Source organism: Panthera tigris, chromosome B3, assembly GCF_018350195.1.
Source record: "Panthera tigris isolate Pti1 chromosome B3, P.tigris_Pti1_mat1.1, whole genome shotgun sequence".
Classification (NCBI taxonomy): Eukaryota; Metazoa; Chordata; class Mammalia; order Carnivora; family Felidae; genus Panthera; species Panthera tigris.
Window position 1 is genome coordinate 11,926,092 of NC_056665.1, and position 18,312 is coordinate 11,944,403.

The window sequence follows — 18,312 nt, forward strand, 5'->3', positions numbered from 1 at the left end:
AATCAAGTCCAACCAAGATTATGAAATACTGATTCAGTAAGTTCTAAGGACACTGTACATTATGAATAGGCTGCCTCGCATAAATGGGCAACCGGAAGCTTACCAACCCTCAAGTAGATGGCAACTCAATTTGATTATTGGGCTTGGGGATATGTGCTTGGTTGTAAAAACCACTGGTCCTGACTTTGTGACCCTTAGGGAAAGACTGGTTGGTTAGATCTTGAGTTCTACAGCTGAGGAGACATGGCTGCTTGCCCAAGGGCTATGAACCTGCATCTTGTTTGCTTATCAACCTGTCAGTCATTTTCCTTTTTCTAAAAAAAGAAGACAAAAATCTGAGCTCAGAGGCACTGCATTCCGAGCTTTTTCCAGAAGTGAGCTATTAACCAGAAGTGAAGGTCTCTGTACTAAATCCTACCTGGCCTAGCCTGCGCCAGGAACCACCACCCGCACCCCTCCCCTCCCCAGCCAGCCTGGAGGGGTCCGCACTGCGGGGCGAAAAGCAACAGCTCAGCTCCAAACCCAAAGGTTCCATCACCAGCCAATCGCGGGCTGGTGCCCCTCAAGAAAACCAGAAACACCTAAGGGAGGTGAATGGCACTAAGGTCAGCCTATCCGCGCGGAGGCAGCCGAAGGGGTGGGATCAAAATTAGCCAATAGCACCGAAGTAGTTGTTGTTAGGAGGGAGGAAGACGCCTGCGAGCGTGCGTGAGGCCGCTCCCGGGAAGGGGTGGCAGGAAGCTCGCGGAGCCAATGGGCGAGGCGGGCGGGCGGCAGCGCGCGTGCGCGCTGGGACCAGGGGCTGCGGGCGGGAGGCGGGGAGAGTGGGGGAGGGGAGCGGGCAGGAGCGCGGTGGAGCTGCTGCTGCCGCCGCAGCCGCCGCCGCAGCGAAGAGGCCATGTTGTGTGGTGTGTGGGGCGGGGGGAGGAGGAGGAGGGAGTAAAGCCGAGAGAGGAGACGGGAGAGAGACACCACACACACACGGCACAAGATGGCCGGAGAGGCAGCAGCACCCCGAGCTGTCAGGCGCTCCGCCGCGGCCGCGGGGCCCGCCGGCCGGCGGGAAGCTGCGCCTGGGCGACCCTCAGGCCCGCGGGAGCGAAGCGGCCGCGGCCGAGGCGAGGCGGGCCGCGCGCCGGTGTCGGAGCCCGCGGCAGAGGCGCCCGGGGCGGCCGGGCCCACGACGCCGAAAGCGCCGCTGCGGCAGCGGCCGCGGAGGCTCCCCGGGGCCCCGGCGACTCGACCCGGCGCGGGCGGGAGGCTCGGGCGGGCGGCACGGCGCGGAACGCGGGTGCGGGCGACCTGGAGGTGCCGACAGCCGCGCTCGGACCCGGTGAGTGGCTCCCCGGCTCCTTTTATTGTCCTTTGTCCTTGGGAGGAAAAGCAAAATGTCCTTGAGCGCGCGAGCAGGAGGGGGCGGCGGGCCGGGCCTCGCTGGCCGGCTCTCCCCAGGCGGCCCCGCCGGCGGCGCCCGCTGGCTCTCCGGGCGGGAAGCGCCGGGCGCCGCGGGGCCGGGGGGCGCGCGGGGCCCCGCGGCAGACCCCACGGGGGGCGGCCTGGCTGCCCGCAGCGGCCCGGCCGGGAAAGGGGCGGCGGCGGGGGACCGCAGGCGGGAGCCCGAAGGGGACCGCGCGAGGAGAGCCCCTTTCTGCCCGGGTGAGTTATTTTGATATTTAGGGTAAGGGGGAAAAAAAATCCTTTTCAGGTTCTCCAACGGGGGAGCTTTTTAACCTCTTTCCGGCGAGGTGGGAGCTCTCCTTCATGGTGGAATTTAAAAAGAACAATGGAACCCTGACTACGTTTAAACAAAAATAAAACTTGTGTGTTTTTTTTTTTTTTTTCTTCTTTTGGGTGTTGGCTTTTAACTCTTTCAAAGCCGATTTTGAAAACGGCTGCAGTGTTACAGACAAGAAGGTACTTGCTGCTTATTAAAACCTTGATGACGTTAAGGTTGTCTTTTAAAAATGCAAGTTGGAGAAGTGCCGCTGGTATTTCAAAAATTACGAAGATAAGTTTACTATGCTGTCGTCTCGGCTGTTTCATGGAAATAAATAGGTTTTAATTACGAGAGTAGACGATGACGTTTGATCAAGATAGTTTATTTTGCGGACTAGTTACGCCAAGATTAGTTGACATTCTGATGTTTGAATAATGATTAAATATACTGTGGGGTACTTTTTAAAAGGTCATAAGGAGCCGTTATCTGTAACTTACCACACCTGAATGTTAGAACGTACTTGGATCAGTTCCTGGACTTCTAAAAGTTGAAGTTCATCATTTCATTATTTTTAAAAATAATGTATGTTAGCACAAGCCGTGGTCGACGAAACTTTTACAAAGGAATATTCTGACGCCAAATCTCTTTGTGAAGTTACTTTCTCTTAGTGTAAATATTAAAGTAGGACTGTTCTCGGTAATGGGCGATGAAGAGGAGCCATATTTGTTGCATTTGTTGCATGCATAAAAATCTAGATCTGCTGAAAACGGAAGAGTATTTTCATAATAAATACTGCTTTCTCAAGAATTTGCGGAGTCCTCTATAGTTTTGAGTTTAAAAAACTGAGAGGGAATTTAAGTTTAATGGTTTGAGGAGCAAACCACAGATGCACAAACCTTTGTGTATGTTATAATATATTTGTCTCCATTCTGCGGTAGCTCTCGTGTTGTAAAGGTGCAGATCTACGTAAAAACAGTGTTGGGCAGATTTACGTAGTACTTAGAAAATCAGAGTTACTGGTGTAATCGACCGTATTTCTGATGGTATTTTTTTTGTCAGTGAAATTGCTTTATTTCTGAAAGGCATTCATATAGTGCTACATGTTACATCAGTTGCGCATATCTTGATTTACAGAATCTTAAGTATCAATTCTGGTTTTTCAAAACCGCATTTTTTATATTCGAACACTGAAAGAAGTTTTAAATGTATATTCTGAATCTGTTTTTTCAGTCTCCTTTTTTGAATAGTGAAATGCAAAATAATTGCTAGCAATTTAACCTCGTAGGATCTTTTTATGGGAGAAATGGGGGAAGGGAGAGACAAAATTTCCAAGACCCTGGTTTGAAATTGAATAAAGGTCATAGACACTACATGTTTTAGACTTGCTTAAAAGACAAAGCTAATATCTCACTTGGTGAGATCAAATAACTTGTGGTTTAAAAATTTAAAGTAACCAGTAGCCATTTTAACTTCACTAATTTCTCCTGGAGGAGTTAATTTTTAATTGTTTGTAATTGTAAAAGGTATTTCTAGATGGTTAATTAATTTTTAAGATGATTTCAGTGTTTAAGCAGGGTAAACTTTTCCTTTGTTTTTGTGTATTGCCTGGCATCAAAAGAAAAATAAAAATGAGGTTATAATCTTAAATCTGTCTGGAGATATGAATTTTCTGTAGTTTATTTAATCTCCGTGCCTTAATCTCTAGTGTTTATTCATGCCACCAAAAGATGAGGAAAACAAAGACTGATAGATTATTAAGATAAGAAATAACTGCATCCTTAACTGTAAAGGTGGTGTGTCCATGAGCCGTCCCTAAATTTGTCCATAGATCATGTATTTGGAATATTTTCTTATTGTTTCATCACACTGAAACTTTGGCCAAGAAATGTTTAAAAATCAAAACATTGATACATCTTTTTTTTTTTTTTTAAGGTAACTTACCAGATTAAATATGGTTGATGATGGTTCTGAACAAATACAGCTTTTATGAGGTAAGGCTGGGTAAATTTTAATTACTTTAACATAAAAAGCCTATTTGGTTTTTATTTTGCTCTTTGATAAATTTGTATTTCCAATGAGTAGTGATTATGAGTATGAATAACTGAATATCTGAAATAATTTGACAAAGCCTTTAAACCTTTCCGTTAAATGAAGAGTGTATGTGCTTAGCCATTGTAACTTAATGTGCCTTTTGAATAGTTTAAAATACTGAAGGTCCCTTAAGCCTTTGTTTAATTTGGGGAACAAGAAAAGACTGATTATATTTTGAGAAAAACCGTGAACCAAAGATACATTTTTTTCTTTGTAATTCTCTAATATACTGTGCAAATTAATTTTTTAAGTATTTAAAGAAATGAATTTATTGGAAAATTTGAGCTAGTTAGTATTCGTAGTAAGTAGATTTTAGGGAAGAACATTTTAAAAAATCAAGTTTTATGAGCATGGATTTTGTTTTTGTTTTCTTTACACAATAAAAGTTTTAAAACATTTCTACTTGCTATTTGTTGTTCCATCAATAAATTGTTTAGAATATTGGTGTATTTCCCCCTCCCCCCCCCAAAAGGTATGCCATTTTGAAGACTGAGACCGTGGAGTTTTATCCTTGAGGATAAAGGAAATATTTGCAAAAGTCTATTTTATATAGCAAGTAAGTAAATGTTTTATTCAACATCTGAAATTTAATAGCTACCAACATTTGAGTAGGAAAATATCACTAAGTTGGTCAATGAAACAAAATGTAGACTGTTCATCTCGGAAAAGAGATGAGAAAAAAGCCCATCAAATTCCTTTATCTCACATCAAAGCACTTTTGTATTATAAGAAAATAGTTGATACACATAATTTATATCAGAGCAGTAAGATGGTCATTACTTTCCAATAATCTGCTGCTTCAGGATTATGGTTAAATCAGTAGTTATCAGAGTTGTATGTCTTTATAATCTGAAATTCTTCAGCCATTTTTTGGATGATGAAGGTCACATTTTGGAAATGGCTTAGAATTTTGTATTTGCTGATCTTAACATTTCTTAAAAGAACTGTATTTTAAAAACTGAAGACACTTTCGTTCTTATTAATGGAATTAATACGTTCATTTTAACTGTTGTTATGAGTTTGTTTTCAAACTCGTACTAAAGTGAGTTATCTTACAGGAAATTAGAATAACGCATCTAAAGAGACCTAATCTATAACTTTGTAATTGTTTTTAAAGCATAAAAGGAACAAATAATTTTCAACATGTATATAATACTTTCACATCTTAAAACTACATATGTGAATGAAAAAATACGTCTGCGGGTAATTTTCAAGAAAGGTGTTTTATAAGTTAACACTGAACATGGAAATTACTGTCAAGCTGATGTTGGGGATTTAGCAGAGGAAATATGTATATATAGTACCTTCGGAAATTTTAAGAATAGCCAAATTAGCCAAATAAGTAATATAAAGGCAAGTTTACCTTTGTCCTTGAAATGTGGAAATTCTTTTATCTGTTGATGTTGGCTAATTATATCATTGAGATAGGTGATAAAGGTAATATTTTTATTGCCTTTGTTTTAGCTTAATTTTTCCTTTTCAGGAAAGGAAAAATTTCCTTTTCAGTCATTTTGCAGTTTGATCAAATTTGTGTTTTAGTGTGCAAAAGAAAACTAAATGTTAGACCTGTAACTATAGTGTTTTTAAAGATCTTATATATATATAAAAAATCAAAATCTATTTCATCTTAACCTTTGACACAAATGCCAAGGTTACGGTTTCCTGTATGTAAATGATAACGATATTAGATTAGCATTCACATGTGGTTGGTCACTGTCATAAAAATTGAGAATTGGGCCTTTTGGACACAAATATATGTGAAGTGTAATGTAATTTTAAGTACAAATCAGCAGTAAATTTGTAATGGCCTATCAAAGGTGCAGTTTGACCCATTAAAATAAAAAGTGAATGGTTGAAGGTTAGAAATGTTAAATGATTTGGTTTTTATCTTTTTTACTCCAGTATCAAGAATTAAAAAAATATTTAAATGATACAGTAATTTCTAAATTAATCCTCAATATAATGGATTGCAGCTTCTCTTTTATCACCAACAAGATAAACGATTATAGCAAGTCACATTTTAAAAAGGTCTTACATGTACTTGAACTTTAATGCTGATGCTGCTTATATTTAGTGTTTTGATATTTGCTGTAAAATATTGCTTGTAAAATAGGCAGTAGTTACCAGATTTCATATAAAAAGTAACTTTCTGGTTTACTGCTATATTCTGCTTAAGAACCAAGTGATGCTTAAATACTCGTTTTTATTTTGGCATTTTGAACTAATTTTTGGATCCTAAAAATCATTACTAGGTTGAACTGGCGATAGGTTTTATTGCATTTGTTATTATGGTACTATTTAAAAAATTACCTGAAATCCCACAGAAAGGAAAGCAGCCATGTTCTGCCCATAGTTAATCACAAGATTTTCACGAACTATGGTATGACACTTAGAGGCTAGATTATGCGATAGAGGTATGTATGTTGAATATAAATTTTCTTTCAAGTTGAATTTACTGTTATTCTTAGTTTATTGATTATTTAAAAATTTGGACTGTGGACAACCAATTAATTTACTTATTTGCTCCGGGTTTTTTCTTTGTTGAGAGGCTTAAGGGGAAACAGACTATGAGGACATCTCCATCTTCTTCATTCATGAGAGGTGTGTGTGATAAGAGTGGAAATCAGGAAATCGGCAATCAGGAAACCGAGCTTCTAAATGTAGATTAGCCCTATAATCTTGATATTTCACTGCAGACCTTGTCTGCTAATCTCTAGAAAGTATTTGGAGTTTCTAATCTCTTAAAATATCTTTTAGCCTTTAATTGTGTGATAAAAATAATAGTAAGGACTATCTTATACAAACTGGAGAATAGTTTTTATAATTTTGCATAATAAATATATGTGCTGTTTCTGTGAAGAAATGATTTGAATAACATGACCCCTGGGTGATAGTGTACCCGACTTTTTTGATTGTAGGCATTCCAAAATATTAACAATCTAAATGCAGATGTTGGAAAATTGATCTTGAAAACCAGTTAAGGTGTGAAATTGTATTTAAACAAGTGAGATTTAGAATGCTGCAATAAAAAATTGCTGGGTTAAATAAATGTACTTAAAATTTAGTGTATTCAATGTAACACTTATAGCTGGCTATCACAACTATAAATAAGGATTTGTAGTTTACATGCTTGACATAATCTATTTAATTTCCTTTCAGAAATTTTTATATTTCAAAGACACGAGCTATCTTCCCCTACTAGATTGAGTGGCTCAGTACAAACTTAATTTTCACATTTGGCTGTTATTTCTGAATGTAGTTAACCATTACAGTTTAAATTTGATGATGTTCTGAAGCTTATAAATAAAAACTGTAGGACTTGATTTTTTTCATAACATTCAAGTGGCATATTTCTTACAACAATTGGGTAAAGTTTTGATTTGTACAATATACAAAGTTAGATAGTTTTGTGTTTTGGAAAACAATCCTTTGCTTTTTGAAATTAAGCTATTTATTTGATAAGGAATATTTCCCAAATAAGCAATATGCCCTTGATGTGTACTATATCGTGATCATAATCATTTTAATTCAGATTATCAAGGTAGTTTGCTTAACTTGAATGGTTTCTGAATTTTCTTACAAGTGGTAATGACTTTACTGCTACCTTATTTTTGTGGAAGATTTCATATATTCATTTCAAAAGTGCTGTCAGGTTTTATTCTTATATGTAAGAATTGCGTTACGGACTTAAAAAGGTAACAAAGTCAATATTTTAAGAAAAGCCCAGATGGGCTAATAAAGATAACAGTCTTTGCCTTTTAATATATAAGTCAAAATGTACATTACACTTAGAGCTTTATATTGAGAATCTGTGATATGGCAAAATATTAAAGATAGGTAGGAATATGAGCAAAAGTACCTACTTTTGTAGTCTGCTGAAGCCAAACTTGGCTTCTCCCCACCATTTTTAAAGGAAGGCGGAATACTGCTTTCTCAATTTTGGGAAAGGAGATGATATGGCAGATTACATTGGTGTCAGTAATTTTTGAAGTGGTGCAAAGTGAACTCCCAAGTGAAACCCACAGGCGACAAACTTGGACTGGTAGGTAGCTTTTTAATCACATCACCAGCCCAGTGTGAAGGATCCCCTCAGACCTTTTTTTTCCACAAATAAAAGTCAATTCCACCATTCTCTTAAGAGTTAAATCAGTTTAGTTCACTTACTTGATTTAAGACTTGTCTTTGTTCACAATCTCTATTCTTATTAAGGTCAAATTAAATTTGGAAGCTTAAAAGTAAATAATCCTTTTTCTTACAAATTGCTTCATTTGTTAACTTGCTAGGAGGATATTTTAGCATCTTAACTCTTAGAGATAATTTTGAAGCAGGTCTTTCCTGCATTTTTTGATTATGATTGGTCAAAATGACTAAACCGATTAAGATTTGGTAATATAATCAAGAACTTGATTTATAATTTGAAAAATTGAAATCTTAGTTATGGAACAACATTTGAATAGGTTAGTTTTAACTTAAATCCTAAACTATTGTGCTTTCTAAAAATCCTTAAATTACTACACTTTAATATTGAACTTAGAGCTTTTATTGATAGCTCTACATAGTATGGTTATTATACTTCAGAGCAGGAGTGACTGAAAAAATACCTGTAGTCAGAGGGCATTTGAAATGTGAAATGGGGCATTTCAGTCTAATTAGTGGAAAGTATGGATATGGTATTTTTGTTAATGTATTTTAAAAAGGGTTAGAGTTAACTTGAGTAGGTCAATGCAGTTGGTGACAAAAGTCGTTTGAAATTTTGTCTAAAGGTTTCTATCACTTTATCTTAAAATAATTTGATTAAATATTGAACTAATAATAATAATAATAGAGAAACATGGCCTTGCAGGTGGGTAATGGAAGTTTTCCTTTACGAGTCTTGAAAGTAGATTAGATGAAAGATCAGAAAATAATTCTGTACTGTTAAGAGGTGATGTTGGACTCTGAAACAACTAGTTCTCTACCATATAGGGAGGCCAGATTTTATCTGCTCTGTTGGGAGTTCTTGGGGGCTGAGACTTATGAATGGTTTTTGTAGTAACTTACTCTGTAGGTAAGTCTCCAAATAGCCAGATTGAAAATCCTTGGGGCTAGAGGAGCACCTGGGTGGCTCATTTGGTTGAGTGTCCACCTTCAGCTCAGGCCATGATCTTGTCGTTTGTGAGTTCAAGCCCCATGTTGGGCTCCGTGCTGACAGCTCAGAGCCTGGAGCCTGCTTCAGGTTCTGTGTCTCCCCCTCTCTCTGTCCCTCCCCTGTTTGTACTCTGTCTCTCTCACTTTCAAAAATAAATACTAAAATTAAGAGATAAAAATAAAAAATCCTTGGGGTTAGAACTTCTGCTTGGACTGTGTTGTTCATAAATAAGTGTATGTCTTGGTCTTCTGGTGGATCGTCATGTTGAAGTTTTCAAATAAAGGCATTTTAGTAGTCTAGTTTTATCTTTTTCTGTGCATAAAATTATATTCTTTTTGTTTCTTGCAGAAATGTGAATCCTGAGACTGAATTCTCTAAAGGGCCTGTACAACGTAATAGATGTTGGTGGAACCATTTAGTAAGTTTTGTTTAATTTTCATGTTTGATCGGTTTTTAAATTTTCATAGGACTTTGGAAATTTGAATAATTGAATTACTTGTAAAAATATAGAGAGATTTGGTGAAGCTCAAAGCAGTACAAAAATAAAAAACATGATTAGATGTGTGTGAAGTTTATTAAAATTTTGCTTGTTTATTTACTCCAAGTTGTTATTTTCTTTCTTCACTTAAACTCCCTTACAGAATTCAAAGTAACTCACATTTGAACATACTTCTGACATTTCACCTTAGAGCTGGGTGTTGGTAACCTACCCCTAAAAATAAAGTTTTATTGGAACACAGCTCTGCTCTTTTATTTACACATTGTCTGTGTCAACTTTCCCACTATAGCTGCAGAGTTGAGAATAGTTGGTAGCTAATGGTCACAAATCCTGAAATATTTATTATCTTTTTCTGTAAAGAAAGCTTACCTGTCCTTGTCCTAGATCCATCCCTTGTGTCAACTTAATTCTTCCTAGAACTCAGAAGCCCTTGGGTTTTCTTTTGGTAATAGAACATACTTTTTAATGGATTTCAGTGTAATAATTTTAGTAAATTAAATAATTCTGAACTTTCCTTAAACTTGAAAGCCCAATACAAAATTCTTTTCACACTGGGATTATGCTTTGATGTTAGAAGACTTGGTTACTACTACTATGGAAGAGTTTATTCTAACTCCCAGCATGAGAAAGAATGGGGAAAGACTGTAGAAGTGAATTTGGATGAATTCTCTAAAGGTTTTATTATTGAGAGAACTTTTTGGTACTTTACATACTAGCTGTTTCATAAATTTGAATCCCATTTGGGAATCTACATTATAGATGATAATTTTGCTCTAATTAGTACTTCAATTTCTGTATAAATGTCTACTATTTCTTGGTTATGTTTCGATGGTGATGGTGAGGGCAGAGATGAAAACTTTTCTAATGTACAACCATTGATCTGCTGTCTTATGTTTTAAAGACATTAATTACCTGGCGCATAGTGGATCCTCAATAAATACTTGTTGATTTATGGTATATAATTTCTGCCAAACATTATTTATCAACTAGTACTTTAGGTTTAATTGAAAAAGAAGGTCAAATTCATTATGAAAATATACATTTTAATGCGGTATTTATTTTTACTGTCTAAAAACTAAAATTTTTGACTCAGTAAAAATTGAAAGTGATACAAGCTACAACTTTGAGCCTCTTAACATGCATATATAGTCAGATTTTAAACTAATATATGGAAAATAAAGAAGATTTGATTTGATTGTAAAACTTTGAAGTACCATGATTCTTTTTCTTAGTTACCATAATCTTATTCTCTTAAGAGATCAGTAGCTGGCTGGTGTTTTTCAAATAATTTTGTAGTTAAGTTTTATCCCCATTGTATTTAGGATGCAGGCATATATTGTGATCCTATTGAGGATTGAAGTTACTTTTGGTAATAAAACTGTATATGTGAATTCACTATTAAATGTTTTCAAGTTTATTTTTTTTAATGTTCATTTATTTTTGAGAGGGAGTGGAGGAGGGGCAGAGAGAGAAAGAGACTGAGAATCCTAAGTAGGCTCCAGTGCTGTCAGCCTGGAGCCCGACAGGGGTCTCGAACTCATGAACCCAGAGATCATGACCTGAGCTGAAATCAAGAGTCAGACCTTTAACCGACTGAGCCATCCAGGAGCCCCAAATGCTTTCAAATTTAAAGATCAGAGCAAAGAAGATTGAAGTCGTCATAAGCACCAAGAATTTAAATTACATGATGGGAAGATTCGATTTTTGCTCCTCGTTTATATACCCTTATGTCCCTTTGGTTTTGCAATAAGCATTTAAGTTTTAAAGTAATAAAAATTAACATTAATTTATTGTGGCATTATTAGAACCACCGACTTTAAAAATTAAGAGTCGTTCATCTTTTCTTTTTCCTTGTACTCTTCCCTGTCCCTCACATTTTTTGTTGCTAATAAAAGTGGGAGTTTGCTGGGAAGTAGAAGTAAGGCAATTACTTATCCTTAATTTAGGGGAGGCCCTCGTAAGCCTAGTTCAGTCAGGAGTTGCATTTCAACAGACAACTTCACTTGTATTTCAGCTAACTTACTTGATTTTACAATACCAGTGATTTTGGAACACATTTACTAAATTAGAATTTAAAGAGAAGATCTCCTTAATTTCATATTCTTAAATTTGTGGATGTACAATACTTTGGGATTTTAAGGGGTAGCCTTATTTAGTGCCTTCTTACCATAGAAGTCTTTGCTTTGGCTTTTGGGAATTTTTTTTAGAACAATTTCCTTAAAAAGGAGATATAAACTATGAACGTCATTGTGGAAAAATTCTACCTGTTCATGGAATGACCTTGGAGCCTGTATGTGAAGTAAACAAAAGATGAAGGTCTCATTGAGGATGGAATTCTATATCAAACCATCATCCTTTCAGTATGTCCGTAGGAATTCACAAGTTACTGGAGAGATGTAGAGTTAGTAGGGTTTTGATATCTGAACACTACTCAGATTTCTATACTGATCTTATTTTAATGCAAGATTAAATTATCTATTTATTTATTTTTTAAAAAGTTTGTTTGAGAGAGAGAGCACATAAGTGGGGGAGAGGGAGAGGGAGAATCCCAAGCAGGATCTGAACCACCAGTGTAGAGCTTGGTGCCAGGCTCAAACTCACACACCACAAGATCATGACCTGAGCCAAAGTTGGATGCTTAACTGAGCCACCAAAGTGCCCCTAAATTAAGCAGAAAGTGTTTGTCTTTAAACAGTTGATCCCATATGGGGTCAATCCATATCGTATGGATTTTTCACATTGTTGTTATTGGAATATAAATTATTTTGCTTCTGTAAGGTTAGTTTGTAGATCTCCATGTACGTTGGTTATTGTGGTATATGGGAATAATAGCTAAATAACATTTATTGAGGTCTTTCTATATGCCAGGTAATGTGAAAGCTCTAAATGTACTGACTCATTTAATTCTCACTATTGCCACATGAGGTAGGTACAATTTCCATTTTACACATGAAGAACTGGATTTTGTTACCAAGAAAATTTCCAGGCTCACAGAAAGAACTCATGCCCACTTTCTTTATTTTTTAACATAATTTTGCTTATTTATAAATTCAGTTTTTGCAAGAATTTGGAATTCCATGAAGATAAATGGCTTACTCATAAACCCCTCATTGCTCTTTTAGGTATTTTGATGCTTGACTGTGCACTTTTGCTTATTAACAAAATTTTCACTGTTGGCTTTTGATAGGCTTTGTAGGAGTGCAGACTGATCATGGCCTTACAATGTTATCAGAGTCTGCTTTCTCTTTAGCATTGGCTTTCCTCATTCCTCTTTGTTTAGCTGTCTTAAAACATAACAGTATATGTGATAGAATGATCAGTGTGCTAGTATTTTGTAATCTCTATTGTCACACAAACTAGTACATTTTATTAAGTAATTTTAGAATGATTTTAGTATCATCAGGTTTCTTTTGAAATTTTTTTTTAAATAATGATTTTTAAAATGAAATTTCATATAATGTCCTGGATGAATTTTACCTTTTGTCCTGTGACAGAAGAATATAAAGCATTGAGTTTATCATTTAATGTACTAAATTGAATATATTGCACCTATAGCCATTGAAATGATCATAACTTGTTCTCTGTACATTAGTGTCTTTTTCATCATAATTGTGTTTACATCCCCAATGTCAGTTAGAGCTTGAACTGCCATTGTACCAGTAGAGATTGGGGACAAATTAGTTAATGGTGCAAGAGAACTGATGGTATTTTTATTTTTATACTTAAACATAGGAAGGATATGTTCCTTAATTTTGGAGTGAATAATTCAAATGGAAGGTATTTTATTGACAATAGTAATGAATGAGTTATGTAGTTCTTATTGTAGAGTGGAGAGAAATAAGGAAAGTATGTGAAGGAGAAAGATCTTACATCTGATGTTGTTACTGATGCTGTGACACTTACCCCATTTCTAACATGAGTGCCAGTGTCTCTTGGTTACCCAGTAGTTTACTGAGTAGATTTTTGTATTCTATACGTAGATAACAAATCCTAATGATAGTTTAAGAGGTAAGGATTGACTACCAGAAGATCAAAAATATTTTTCACTTAATAATCTTCTAGTCACCCAGACTTTACTTCTATAGATTTAGTTTGAGCTGCAAAACTGATTGAGAAGACTGGGGTTAAAACTCACTTTTATAGTTATGTTTGATCTTGATGGATCAGGATTATTTATTTAATAATACAGTATCCTGATTGCCCACCTAATAACTTTAGTTCAAATTATTTAAGTAATGGATTTGTTTTTTGTTGAGGAACATTTGGTATTTTGTCAATAGGAGTATTTTACTTGTGCTTAATTTGAAAACTGATAGCATTTTATGGCAGATACCAAAAAGTCAGTTTGCATTTTTGATCTCTTTGCTTCCTAGTTGCTACATATTTTCTGTATTCTCAAATAAGTAGCCGATGATGGTGACATCTCTGTTGGCCATTTGTGTTATCTAAACAAAATTAATTAACATCTGTTGGGCTGGAAAACTATGCTTTACCCACTGCCTTGGTTTCTTTTCTTTCCTTTTTTTTTTTTTTTTTTTCTTCCTTAGGATTCTTTTCCATAACTAGTTTTATTTGAAGAAGCTTGGAAACTTTTCTGTCTTGAGATTTAGAATCCATAGTGTTGTTGTAATTTAGTTTTCCAGGATTTTGAATTTGAATTTTTATTTCATATTGACCATATAATAACATTACACATGTAAAAATTTGACTATTCACTACCACTTTTTTATAGTTACATATGTATCTGTGACAGTAGAACTTTGTTACTCGTTTGCAGTCTTTCCATGATTCTCTTCATTGAGAAGTGTGTGCAGTGCATACAACTTTAATATAGTACAGTTTCATAGTTGAAAGCTGTTACAAAATTAAAGCTTTGTGTATGTAAGAGTATCTTCAAGGTGGGTGGATGTTCTCTGTTTGAAGGAATAAGATGATTGGTATTCCAACAGCATTTTTTTCTTTTAATGTTTTCATCAAGCACCCAGTCAGCTTGAAGAGTCTCAAATGGACCCTACCACTGAGAAAACAAGATGGCAGTCCACTATGGGGAATTGAGGAAAATGGATTAATACAAGAGTGCTGTGATAATACACAACCAAGACAGGGTTCTTTTAACATGGATTTCATGAAATGAATGAAGACATAGGTTTCTTACCCAGCACAAATGGACTTTCTAAAGACTTTTTGTATCATTAAAACAAGCACATTTTTGACATTTGGAGAAGAAAGATGGCACATTAACACAAATGATAGTTTGTATGCCTGGAACTTTTTGCAGTTTGATTTGTATGAGTATGACCTTGTGAAATGTTAACTTTAATAAAATTTCTAACACTTTAAAATTTCTCAGTTTGGGCTTTTTTTTTTTTTTAAAGCTGACGTTTCATTAAATGTTCAGTTACTGCCTGAAATAACACTTTGACCTTTACAGTTGCCCAGCAGGAAAGTGTACTGAATAAAGCTGGTAAAATGGAAATGGTGTGCTGGAAAATGTTTTACTTGGTTGATTAAGATTGGTCTTTTTTCACAAAGTTGTGGAAATTTATTTGTGCATTAAGAGATGGTCATTTGGTTGAAATGCTATTTTGTGCTTTTTTGAAATCTCTTGGGGAAAAAACTTAACAAGGGGTAATAATAGGTCTTTAATTTGCCATGAGAGTGTAATGAGCTTATAAAATAAAACGCCTTTTGCCTCAAAATTCAGGATGAGCGATAAGGTATTTTTATAAGTTCTTTTGTGTTGATGGACAAGGTCTTTTTTACCTATGCTTTTTAATATTATAAGTGTCTTGCAGTTGAATATTCATCTAAAGATTTATATCAAACTGATGCTTTCTGTTGTTTTAATAGTTAATATTAGGGGAAGAAGTGTTGGATTTATATGGAAGTGTCCTTAGGGTATTCACAAAAGAACTTAAAATTTTGGTGGTGGTGATGTCTATAATACATTTTATATAAATGTGAAATAGGGCTTTTATCTTGTATTTTTATTCTGTACATTTAGGAATTTAGAATAAATGAATCGTACCGTGTAATTACTGTTTTTGGATTCTAGGTGAATACTGCTGTTCCATTTATTGATAAATGACTAATACCAGTTTTAGTAACTTATAAAAGTGGAGTAGGCTTTATTTTGATAGACCAAATGACTTGTTGATTATATTTTTCCCATTATACAGACAATAAAGAGTAGTTCAGCTTCAGTTTTTTGCTTGTGAGAAATCATTCTGCGATTTGTGATTGTCAAATATCATAGGGCAGATATCTCTGATCAGTACATGTGCAATATTCTCACTGACTGACTGGAGGTGGTTGGTCTGTATAAATCAAAAGTGGAATGTTGGATTTTGATTTTGGTAGAAAATCTTTTGTAGAAAGTACAGAATTGAAACTAGGTTTTGCTTATGGATTTTACTACCTTAGATGCAACATTGTTGCTTTTGTTAGGTATAAACCTAGAATGGATTTCTTCAGTGAGGGGAGGACATCGTCTTGGCATACTGTAATGTCAAGTGAGGAAAGTTGATTTTTTTGGATGTGTGAATGTTTTCTTGGGGTGCTTGTTGAAAGAAAAAGTGTTGAATAATTTGTTTTTGGCATTAGTACTCATTTTCTCATTTTGTTTCCGTATATCTCATGGTTTTGATATTTAGGAGAATTTGCCCTGTGACATTGCTCTGATAACTTTGCCATCAGATAGGACCGATTGTTAATAACTTGCCTTGTTGAAATGTGTATGTATACTTAGAATTTGATTTGAAATACAAGGGAATGGTTGCGATATATCTGTTGTATTGGTTTGGAGGTGGAGTTTCTTGGGTTTGTTACTTAAGGGTGCCCATGGTAATTTCATGCTCTTAAATTTAAGAACTTTGTTTTGCCTGGCTCTGTGTGAAGTAAATATATTGTGGTCTTGAGAATTTTTTGGTGAAGTTTTCAAGGTTATATATAATGGGTTAAAGAATTTTGTGAAAGTTGAAAGAAAAATGGAGATTCTTGGATATAAACTAGTTGCATTAATTTTTGCCCTAATGCAACTGAACACTAGGGAGGCGCTGTTGAGTTGTACCCCCTTTTTCCAGTTGGGATGGAAAATCCCCCCTTACAATTTGTCTTTAGATAATTTTTAGACTTCATAAAGAAGGCAAGAGTTGAATTTAATTTATGAAATTGAGGTTTTGCTTTTATTTAGACAGCCATTTTACCCATGGGGGGGTTAATTTTTTAAAAGATTAGTACTTAAGCTTAGCTTTATATTCTCTAAGAATTATCCCTCTTTCAAAATGGCTTGATAAAACACCACTTCCTGTCCAGAGAGGAAGTTATTTTAGCTCAAGGACTGAAATATTTAGCAGATCTTTAGACAAAAGGAACAAATTACATTTCTCTCTGGCTTAAAAAGGGTGCTTGAGCCAGAGGGGGTTAAGAAACCCTCCCTCCTCCCCTTGATGGGGTGGTCTGGTGGGGCAGGGAGGTGTGGGGGTAGGGGTCTTCAGGCTCCCTGGGATGGAGGATCTTTTTTTTTTTCTTTCTTTTTTTTTTTTTTTTTTTTTTTTTTTGGTGGAGATGAAGGGGTGGGTCTATGGTACATCACCTGAGTTGTGGGGTAAATGTAGAGAGTGTCAATCAAAGGCAGAGCTCTCAGAGCTGGGAAGGAGGCTCTAGATGGCGGCTGTGCCTTAGAGAGAGCGCGCTCTGCTCCCTGCCTTCGCCTCACTTTACGCAACTTTCCCTAACTTTCGGGCAGCCTCAGGGGGCCCCCGCAGCCCCCTGCCTCTCCTAGTGACTTACTGGGGTCGATTCGAACCTTTTTAAGGGAGAAAAGCAGCTTTTGGGAGCTTTCTTTTCGTGCCTTGTTGGAAAGAAGCAGCCGTACTGAGAGCCCAGGTCGTTGTTTTTTCCAGCTTAGAAGCCATGGCGCACCTCCATTTTTGTGCGCTCTCCTAATGAGGTTTTTTTTCTTCCGGACCCGTTTTAGTATTAATTGTTGCTCTATTTTTTTGACCAGTTAACATATTTGAGGATTATTGTATTTATTTTTCGTTTTTGTAACGGAGAATTTTGTTTTTATTTTTAATTATTTGGGATCTGATATTTTTCTACTACTAGATAGGACTCTTGCTTTGGACCTACTACATGGATCAGGTAAGTCCATGATCATTAGTGATAATTTTAAAGATTTAGATGTTTAAGTTTGCTTTATTTTCTGTAAATATGAGAAATTCCTGGATGACGCAATAAGATACAGAGATTGTTATTTGTATCCAGTGTGTTACTTTGAGAAACTTTCCTTATTGATAGTGATGATTCCTTCTGTTCGGTTTATCCGTTTTTGTGTTTTTTTTTTTTTAAAGAAAAAATAGAAATATTTTGTTTTTTGGTGCTTACCGCTGTTGTATTATAACAATATCGCTACATCGTCAGGACTTTGTTCCTGATAATAAAAACATCGATAGAAGCTGGGACCTTACCTTTCTTTCAACTTTTGACAGTAAATACCTGGGCACAGGACTTCAAAGCAAACACAGATTCCCCCTCCCCCTTAATATTTAAGAATTAAAAGATGATGAGAAATAAGGACAAAAGCCAAGAGGAGGACAGTTCGCTACACAGCAATGCATCGAGGTATGAGCTATCAACTTTCTTCCTTTTTTCTCTCTCTTTTTTGGGGGAAACCTCAGCTTACATTGTTTACCTTGACAGACAGGGATAGCTGTCTGTTTTATTTTAGGTATTTTACTAATTTGGATTCGTTTTTTAAAGCGTGACCTTGAGATTGCTAATATGCCACACCCTAATTTTTTGGTAGCAATTTATGAAAGTTGAGTTGTGACTTAAGGCCTCTTACAGCAGTCAAAAGGTAAGGTACCTTTATTC

General features: G+C 36.1%; 1 protein-coding gene and 1 long non-coding RNA gene across 5 annotated transcripts in view; both read left to right on the forward strand.

Moving 5' to 3' along the window:
• Positions 1–1,580: 1,580 nt before the first annotated feature.
• Positions 1,581–14,777, forward strand: LOC102970880. 2 transcript variants are annotated; one of them, XR_444465.2, is made up of 5 exons: positions 1,581–1,656; positions 3,650–3,708; positions 4,281–4,364; positions 9,285–9,354; positions 14,414–14,777. It is a non-coding gene; the product is annotated as an uncharacterized LOC102970880 (long non-coding RNA). The 2 variants fall into 2 exon arrangements; XR_444466.3 differs by lacking the exon at positions 1,581–1,656 and adding an exon at positions 1,671–1,914.
• Positions 14,778–16,980: 2,203 nt separating this feature from the next.
• The window catches only part of CHD2 (chromodomain helicase DNA binding protein 2), a 122,789-nt gene continuing 121,457 nt past the window's right edge, over positions 16,981–18,312 (forward strand). For 2 of the 3 annotated variants that reach the window (XM_042988131.1, XM_042988133.1), the window contains exon 1: positions 17,987–18,060. Coding sequence is in view for 1 of the 3 variants with exons in the window: in XM_007078247.3 (XP_007078309.2) it covers positions 17,999–18,060 (62 nt within the window). In the remaining 2 variants the exon portion in view is untranslated. Of the gene's footprint in view, positions 17,581–17,927; positions 18,061–18,312 lie in introns of those variants that run through there. The other variant, XM_007078247.3, reaches the window with a different exon arrangement.